The sequence below is a fragment of the Benincasa hispida genome, chromosome 8 (genome assembly GCF_009727055.1).
Source record: "Benincasa hispida cultivar B227 chromosome 8, ASM972705v1, whole genome shotgun sequence".
Taxonomy (NCBI): domain Eukaryota; kingdom Viridiplantae; phylum Streptophyta; class Magnoliopsida; order Cucurbitales; family Cucurbitaceae; genus Benincasa; species Benincasa hispida.
In genome coordinates, this window is record NC_052356.1 from 23497481 (window position 1) to 23507778 (window position 10298).

General features: G+C 36.0%; 1 protein-coding gene across 1 annotated transcript; it reads right to left on the minus strand.

The window, feature by feature from the left end:
* Positions 1-2845: 2845 nt before the first annotated feature.
* On the minus strand, positions 2846-8959 carry LOC120082986 (putative pentatricopeptide repeat-containing protein At5g08310, mitochondrial). The gene is given in 3 exon segments (XM_039038444.1): positions 2846-5742; positions 5744-5961; positions 8673-8959. Coding segments are annotated over 2 exon segments (2646 nt in total). The 5' UTR covers positions 5942-5961; positions 8673-8959; the 3' UTR covers positions 2846-3294.
* Positions 8960-10298: the final 1339 nt, after the last annotated feature.

Here is a 10298-nt window from a genome sequence, read left to right on the forward strand (position 1 = left end):
TAGTTGTTTCTCATTCCACCCAAAATATTTGGTTGTGCCTGCTTTGTCTGGGATGTTCGAGCTCAACATACCAAGTTGGATCCAAAGTCCTTATAATGTATTTTTCTTGGTTATTCCTATGTTCATTAGGGGCATCGGTGTTATTGTTTTAGTCTAAATAAATATCTTGTCTCTCCTGATGTCACTTTTTTTTAAACATTCCTCATTCTTTTCCTCACCTTCTTTTTCTTTGAATAAGAGTCAATGGGAGCATAAAGAGTTAAAGGATGATTTCCTTGTATACACAATTGTTTCCCCTTCTGATCCCCTTCCTGATTCATCTCTACCTGTCACCTCTATTCTTCCACTCATTGTTAAGGTCTCTATAATCGACGTCAACCTCTTTTAGTTCCATGCCCTATACCCAAGGCTTCTTCTTCTCCTTCCGTTCCATGCTTTGTACCAGAGTTTTTTTCGTCATTGGATCTGAAAATGAGTGATGATCTTCCTGCTCTTTGTAAAGGTAAATGTAAGTACGCTCATCCTATTTCCTCTTTTGTTTCATATAACTATTTGTCATCTTCTACATGTTCATTCATTGCATCCTTAGAATTTGTATTAATCTCTAAAACTGTTCATGAAGGTTTGTCTCATCTAGTTTGAGGTCTGAAATAATCATAAAAGCACACTCACTTCAACATGCATTTTAATCATCATGTTTTATACAGTGGATCATCATAACTAAAATACATGATAAAGAGGGTCAATTTTTTTTTTTTAAGGAATAAAGTAATTTGCTCAAACTTAAACGCAATTTACATAGCTGACCTGAACTTTTAAGAGCATGTGAGGTGGGTTGGAAGGACAGAATATCCATTGGGTAAAGAAAACAAAAACATTATAATTGGTAAAAACATGTACCATTTTTGCCTTAGTCGACAACCAAAAGACACTTTGATGGTACTAATATATGACAGTCTATTTTATTTTTATTTTTTATTTTTTTTGCGTTTATTTGGGATGTGTTTAGTCTTTGGCCCAATGAATTGATGGGTCACACTACTAAAAAAATAATTTTATATCTTATCAACTACTTATATTGTGGGTCCCAAGAATTCAGAACTCTCTAGATTTCATAACTCTTTATCCCTTACCCCAAACACCCTAAAGTGATAGAAGGAATCTGAATGGATTGTAAGGAGTATCTAAGTGTTAACATTTATTCAGTCAATATACGGTAGGGATAATATATAGAACATTACAATTACTTATGCCCACTATAAAACCTATTAAATGACAAAGCTCAATCGATGAAGAACATCACAATACTTGCATTCTTCTTAATGACAGCAGTTTACCCACAAAAGAATTGGACATTTATTTAGAAATTAGACGAGTACTTTTTTTTCCCGAGAATGTTTAAATGGTTGGGTTATGAAAAACAGATCAATAATCTTAAAAATCTTTCAAATTTCGTAAGAAAATTCTGGGCATCAATTGACTGAAAAAGCAAAAAGAAGAGACCTGTGAAATATGCAAGAGAAGAGAGGAATTGGGTGCACAAAATTAGAAAGAAAGTCTAGTATGAAATGGCTTCCCTACACACGTTCAATATGTCTATAAATAAAACACTATAATAAATTTATGATTATCATCAATCACCACATCAATCATGATAGATCTGTAGTTAATCTAGGAAAGAAGAGTGTAATATATATAGATTCCTTCAGAGTCGGTTATATATATTGGACGCATAAAAGTATCCTAGATCATGTGTCATACGAAGGTATGCTAACCAAGATCATATGAAAAAGAATATACAAGCAAAGTGCGCTAAAAATGCAAAGGAAACTAGTACTTAGTTACTTATGAATAAATAGTCCATTTATTACCAAGACATAATTATTTCATTAAAAGAATGATATGTCTTGGTTCCTGATGGGGTGAGATGAATCAGCCTTTTGATGATACAAAGTGGAATGATTGCAAGGGGTCAATAACATAATAATCTACTATATATTAATTCGAAATTAGCTTCCAATTTTTTTCTCTCTGACAAAGTAGAGTTTCTTATTAATACGTGAAAAGTTACCATAAAAAAGTTAGGCCTCCACAAAATAATAATAATAAAAAATTCTATTCCTAAATTGAGACAAAGGGTAAATATAATAATAATTTGGAAGTGAACATCAAAACTAAAAAAGAAAATAAGAATTCTGAATTCATAGATTCTTGAGGACATCATTACAAAACTTGTTTATTAAATTAAGCAGGGGAGAATAAACATCTTAAGGTATTAAGAAAATGTAACAACAGTCAAACAAAATGCCCAAGTTGAGGAGTAATTTTAACTTCAATTTCATTTATGTTTAACCACATAAAAGTTTGTTGTTGTAGATAATGTCAGGCATGTATCAGGCTTGGAAACTTTTAACATTTGCTTACAACTACTTTCCTTGAAATAGAGACATAAAAAACACCTTGCAAACAAGATGCTAGAATAACAACAGAAAATATGGGAATGTGAGAAAACTTATTCTAGAATAACAACAGCTACATTTACTAGGTCTGAACAAAATGATCAACTTTAGAGGGAAAACCTAAAACACTATTAGGATGTGTAGAAATAAGAAACATGTGTAGATGTAGGGGTAAAAGTTGGCTCACATTTACAAATTTATGGAAACGGTTTTTTTTTTTTCAGATAAGGTGCTGAACTTTCCATCAGAAAAAATGAAAGAACAAATTCAAGGTAAATGTTGAATTTTTCCCATAATTCTTACGCATAATCGTGAAACCAAAATATGAAATTTGAACAATTAGAAATAAAAGTGGGACAAGTATCAAAGTTGAGGACCAAGACAGGTTTACACCAATTCTAATGAATTCTCACCAAATTTAAGCAATAGCAATTCCTCGTCATGATGTAGCCAAGTATTCACCAATAAACGAAGCAGTATCTTTTCATATTTGCAATTCTGATTTTACACATTGAATGACTTATAAAGGATTGTGAAAACTTGCGGACTCTTCAGCCAAAATCACTATATTATTATTTAGCAAGAAAAACATGACATTGACATTATAAATGGAGAAGAGAACCTGTGTTCTAAAGGAATCCACCCATTCAAGGACGACTGAACATGTGATATCCACTATCCGATGAAGGTAGCCAGAAATTTGGAAATTTGATCTTCGGAATAAAGACAGAAGTATTGAACTGGCCCGGTTTGCAAATGTTACATGTCCTTTTGGCTTTGCAACCAAAAATTTCATCTACCTCCCTTTGATAAGCTAACAGAAAAAGCTTTAACTTCAGCTCCTTAGACATGAAACACTAATCGTCGGAATGCTGCCTTTCTCAATAAGAGATTTGACTCCCAACCCAGTTTGTTCATCTTCAGATAATTTAAGGATTGCATCTCTTATGGTTACATATTTCTTGTCGGTCGGATCGGGAATGTTTCCTTTCTCAATTGTATCCTTTAATATGTGAAGAGCCATGGAAAAGTTGTGTTTTGATATGAAAGCATCGATCAGTGCAACAGAGACATAACTGTCAGGTTTCATTTCCTTTTCTTCCATCCTGTGGTAATAAACTAGAGCTTCATCAGGCCTTCCACACTTGCAAAGACCATGCACAATTGCCATGTAAGCAATCCTGTTCGGGGAGCAACCTTTTTGCTGCATTTCATTCCAAAATATTTCAGCATCATCAGGTCTTCCAGAATTGCAACATCCATCAATCAAAGTCGTGTAAGTGATGATGGTTGGCTCCCTGTTCTGTTCATTCATTTTGGAAAGACAAAAGATGGCCTGATCAATATCACCACTTTTGCACCATCCATCAATAAGAAGATTATAGGTAACAACTGAAGGAACAAGCCCGGCCACTGTCATTTTGTTCAGAAAATTGTGGGCTTCGTTAACTTTTCCAGCTTTACAAAAGCCATTTATCAATACATTATAAGAAACCACATCTGGACGATAACCACGAGTACAAATGTCTTGAAACATCTCGAAAGCACGATCCACTTCGTTAATCTTGACTAGCCCATCCATGGCAGCAGAGTAGGCAACTATATCAGGCAGGAAGCCTTCACTAACTACATCAGCGAGAAAATTACAAGCTTCAATAACTTGCCCATTCTTACACAGTTGTTTCACGAGGAGTGTACAATGTTTTATCCATGGCTCGTGCCCACGATCCCGCATATTCCTCAATAATTCAATGGCTCCTACAGTATCCTCTCTCCTACATAGGCACCCAAATATTGAATTATGGGTAAAATGTGTCGGCTGAAGTCCGGATTGCTCCATATCTCTCAAAAGCTTATAACTTTCATCCAATCTGTCTGATTTGCACAGTGCATCTATCAAATTGTTATAAAGTAATTGGTTGCGTTCACAACCAAGTTGAATCATATCTTCAAAGAGGCTTAATGCTACATCCTGATCCAACTTACCTGTTGTCTTCAGCAAACCATCAATTACAATACTGAATGAAGCAGTATTAGGAAATACCTTCTTAAAAATTTGGTGGATCTCAAAAACGTGAATATCGCCACTATGAGATTCATTTCCTATCATAAGCCGAAGCAAATAACAAGTACTCTCTACTTTACCAGCATTAACAAGACATTTCAACACACTATTGTAAAGCAAGATCATACCTTCATCATTTATATCTTTTGGTCTTTCCCCAAGTAACATGATCACAACTCTTTCTTCAGAAGAAGATGCTATCAGCTTTGCAAGTATCTCGACATCAGGCGCAATTCCAAACAACTTCATCTTCAAAAACAAAGCCATTGCTTTCTCAAATGCCCCCTTCTTACAAAGTCCTCCTATTAGCACATCATAGATTGAAATATCAGGAGTAAAACCCAGTTTCAGCATTTTCTCAAACAACTTAAGAGCCATATCCTCTCTGGATTCCTTCACAAAACCATGAATCAATGCATAGAATGTCTTTTCATTTAACCCAAGATTTTGATCTCCCATTCTGTCTATGAATTGCATTGCTCTATCTACCTCACCCCACTTGCTAAAAGCTAATGCCAAGATAGAAAAGACATACCCATCAACCCACCCTCTCTCATGCATCTCACTATACACAATTAGAGCTTTGTCAAACCTTTCAGCATTGCAATAAGCCTTCAAAACAGGTGTCAATGTGTACTTGTCCACTTCCCACCCAAAATCTTTCATCTCCCTCAACCTGTTCTCAATGGAATCAATAGCATTTGCCTTGGACAAAATTTCCAACAAACAGTTATAACTATAACTATTTGGAACACAGAGATCCATTGATCTAACCTGATCAAACAAAAAGTTAGCTTCCTCAACCAACCCCACGTTTCCCAAACATCTTAAAAAGACTCCCAAAGCTCCAGGGGTCATTGAACAACGAAAGTTAAGGACATCCTTAGCAATGGCTCTCAGTGGGGCATTTTGTCGAGCATGTGATAGGATTGATGCAATGGCATTGAAAGTATAACAATTATGCCTGTACCCATGTTGTTTTGAGGCCCAAGTGAAGAACATATGAGCAACCTTCCAACTCCTCAAGCCATTCAAGACTGTTTCAACAATTCGAGTGTTGAGTCTTGAAGCTAAATTTTTCAGCTTGGGGTCATCAGGGGAAAATTTTTGTTGGCTAAAGAGGGAAATGAAGTTACTACTGATATGGGTTTCATCCAGAGAAGGACGAACATTGATTACTTCTGTACAAATTGATCTATAAGGTCGAGAAACCGTAGGAGAGATTTTTGCTGAAGATAAGCGAAGCAATGGCAAACAAATTAGTGAAATTGACGGACTTGCAAAGGCTTTGATTGGCAAGCGTGTTTCCGAAAAGCACCATTGGAATGGAGATGAGAAATTCAAGTTCCGGTTCATAAAGCTGAAGCTCATATTCCAGACGTTTTTTGGGTTCTTCCATGTGAGCTCTCTCATTCATAGAAGGTTTAGCAGTAAAATCTGAAAAATTAGCAATGAAGTAACTCAAATATTCATACATGAACTTTGAAGTTTATTTATGACAAGCAAAACGTGCTAAAACTGCAAAGGAAACTAATACGTTTGATTAAATAGTCCATGTATTACAAATTCATAATTCTTTCATTAAAAGAATGATGTGCCTTGGTTGCTGAAGGGGGTGAGATGAATCAGCCTTTGCAGACAAGTTGGAAGCCAAAAAGCCAAAAAGCCAAAAACTGAGATTTTTGTTTCCCTCAACAAAACCAAACAACAACCAAGAAGGAAAAAGACAATCAGAACACTTTCAATTGCAGAGAAGTGAATGAGAATGATAAAATACATAATACAAAAGAGTAACATTGAAGGGTGACATGCGGTCGATTATTTTGTGATTGATCAATTGTTGTGAGCGAAAGAGTAATGATAGCGGTGACAACGAGTCGACATTGATACGGAGGATGGGAGGAGGTTGAGGTAGCATGAAAAAGAAAATAGGGAAAGTGTAACAAATAGGACAATATTAATGGGGTAAAGAGTTTTGAGATCAATTTTTAAAAAGAAGACTTTTTGGACAAATGAACATGTGAAATATCTAAATTGAACTTGAATTATTCTAGAGTTTTTTTGTACGGATAACCATTTCTCGGGCACCTTTATGTTTTTTGACCCGCCCCCACAAAAATATGAAATTTGACCTTATGCTTACGTCAGGGCGCACTTTCAACATTCCTAGTGATATTGGATTGAAATGCCCAGCCCGACGACTTTTCCAAAACTCTATTCCTATTTTAAAATGGAAGTGCAATGAATAAATTAACAGAGTTCCATATTGTTCTAAGTGACATCGCAATAGTGATGAATGTCCCGACCCGACGATGGCTTATCCCTGACCCAATGCCATGGCCCAACGCGACATCACTTTTTCACACTTTTATCTCAGCATCGTCTCGAGGTAGTGAAGCTCATTCCAACCTGATGTCTTCTCGCTTAACTCAACCTGATGTCTTCTCAAAAGCCCTATCTCGATTTTAAGAAAAAGTGTGATGTATAAATTAAAAAAGTTCAAAATTCCATTCAACATTTTATCTAATTTCGACAATTATGGATTCTACGTTTTCTTAAGATTTCTTCTTCTTTCCGCTTATCTCAGTCGTCTTCACTTCTCAAAGTAGGTTAGTCTGTAAATCCCTCTTTCGATTTCCTATTGGTTTGTTGGTCATATTTAAATGCTTTCGTTTGTGCTCAAAAAATGTTAATAGAACTAGAATTTTCAGTTTGCAAGACTTGTGTTGTGCGAAATCATGTGTTGCTCTTGTTATACGTTTCATGTTTGTTCGTATGAAAGTGAGTGAGAAGGGTTACATGGATGCTCAAAATACCCATATTTTAAGGGCACAACTATTGAGTTAGGAATCTTAATTCCTTAGTATTCCTTGAATTACTCACGTATGGTATCTATTTGAATGAAATCTAGGTAATATATGGCATTGATTTTGAAATATAGGGTAGAGGATGAGTTACCTGCACAGATTACGAATCTATCTCACATTTGGCATGCGAACAGGTGGTGAAAGAGAAGCTTTCGTTAGCACAGTTGGACATGTTTAGACGAACCATCTTTAGGCATTTGGTTGACCTAGACTTGGTATTCAATAGTCCTCTTGTCCATTACATACTTCAAAGAGAGGTGGTTGATGATCAGTCGGATGTCATGAGCTTCCTTATAGGTGGTAAGGTTGTCACATTCAGTAAGGAAAATTTCCTACCCATTACAGGACTATGGTCATCTCCAGATGCTAGTGAAAACATCTTGTCAAGCACAGGCACCGGTTATCTATGAGACAAATACTTCAAAAACATAGAAACCATGCGTCCGACAGGTATGAAAGCCAAATATGTGAGTTGGAGTTTGATAATAAGGTGTCTCTTGTGTATTATGTTGAGATCGTAATGGTAGGGGTACGAATCGTGTGAACACGAAGTTGGGATACACATTTATATGTGAGATATTGTGAGATGTTACGAGATAAAAAACGATAGCTATAAACCTACCTAAAAAATGTGCATACCCACCCTAAATCACTTAAAACATCTATAAAAATGAGTTCCAATTGAGTGTTTCAGGTTTGGAGGTTGTTTCAAGAAGTTGCGAGACAAAAAACAGTAGTAAAAAACTACCTAAAAAGTGTCCATACACACCCACCAAAACACCTATAAAAATGAGTTTGAATTGAGTGTTTCAAGTTTAGAAGTTGTTGCAAGTGTTGTGAGATAAAAAACAGAACCTAAAATGATATTCAAAACCTTCCTAATGTCTTCTATACCCAACCTAAATCATCACAATCAATTAGAAGGGGTGGTTACAAGTTTTTGTGTTTGGGTGACATATTTGAAAGATAAAACAATAACACCCAAATGTGGAGCAACTCTTATTTTTACAAAATAAAACTAACCAACGATAGCATTCACAATAACCAAAGCAAAATAAACCTTGCTCTTCCATTTTGACTGCCAATCAGAAAACTCAATTAAAAGAGAAAAATCGGAAACCTCAAAAAAAAAAAAAATACAACAAAAATCAGCAAAGAATAATCTCAAAAGAAAAAAATGTAACAACCCAAATTTCTAAAAAAAGAAAGTAGAAATGTTATTACAAGTCAAAATCAAGGTGTATGTTCCCTACGATGGTTGAAGTTTGAGTAAGAAGGTACCAAGAAGTTGTTGTCCACGTTGCCGAAACGCTTGTTCACCGTTGTCCACGTAAAGGTAACGCGCCGCCGCCGCCGCCGTCCAAATCTCCACCGTCGCCGCTGTCCAAATCTCCGCCGCAGCTGCTATCCAGCCCGTCCGATCGTTCCGCCGTCGTCGACTGATTGCTCTGCCGCCGTCCAAGGGAGGTTGGAAGATCGATGGAGTGTTGCTCCTAAGAGTTGGGAGACATGCGCGCGAGGGAGAGGGAAATCGTGAACGGAATGAATAATTAAAGTTTTTGGCTAAATTATAAAAATATCCCTAAATTTTGTACGTGATCCCAACAAAATTTCAAACTTCCAAAAAATAAATAGGATTGTTTGGAGCGTTGAATTGAGATAAGAGTTGAGGTGAGAATTGAGTTCATACCTGATGCAATTTTTTAACTTTAAATAATATATTTTATGATTACTATTTTTGTTTTGAAACAATTAACTCATTACATTTCTTGTAGAAATATGGTTAAATAAAACAAGAAACTAAAGCAAAATCATAACTTTCTAGTCGATTTTTCTTCATGAATTTCATTATCATCTTCTTCTTTTTCTTATTTTTTTAAAATTAAATCTCTCTTATCATCGTAACAACCAATGAAGACTGTAGTCGAAGTTGATTATCGAATATGACTTTTGCTGAAGTTTGTAGTCGCTAGCCGGAGGTGGTTGTCGGAGCCTGAAGTTGGTCAAATGAAGGTGTATTGGAGTTGGTTGTCAAAGTTTGTCATCATAGGTGGTTTTCAAATCTCGGAGTTAGTCGGACGAAAGTAGTCGTCGAAGTTGATCATCGAATATGATTTTCACTGGAGACTGTAGTCGGATGACACTATTAGAGCCCAAAGTTAGTCGCCTGAATGTGGTATTAGAGTTGGTTGTTGGAGTTTATCGTCAAAGGTGGTTTTCGAAGCCTCGAGTTGGTCGTCGGAGTTGCTCGCTCAAAGGTGATCATCGAAGGTGATTTCCATCGGCGTTTGTAGTTGATATTCTAAAGAATTAAGTGTGATGGAAAAAGGAAAAAATAATATGATATTAATTGGTTTATTGTTCAGTATATTCAATAAGTGGTATTTTTTTTAAACCTTTTTTGTGTAAAGATATTTTTGAAATATTCGAAAGTTTAGGGTATATTCTTTATACAAAAAATATTATCATATTTTTTTTAAAAATCTAAAACTAAGGATGACTATATTTTTTAATCCACTTGGGGTGTTTGATTCACCAACATGAGTTGAGTTGGTTTGACCCCAACTTTAAATGTGGTGGTTTTGGTTTGGTATATTCTACCAACTTACCCCAACTCACCTCAATTCTCCATTATTCCCATGTTTTTAGAGACTTCACCCATCATCCACTGTCATACTCCGAGAACTAACTTCGAGCTCCAACAATACCTCTGATGGATAACTATGGCGACCAACTCCGGACCCGACAACCACCTCTGATGGCAAATTCAAGCAACAACTTCAAGCTATGCTAAACACCTTCAATGACAATTCTCATGAAATTTGGACTCCGACAACCCTTCCGATGACAACTCTGGCGACCAACTCCGAGCTCCGACAACTAATTCTGGCATCCCGACACCACCTT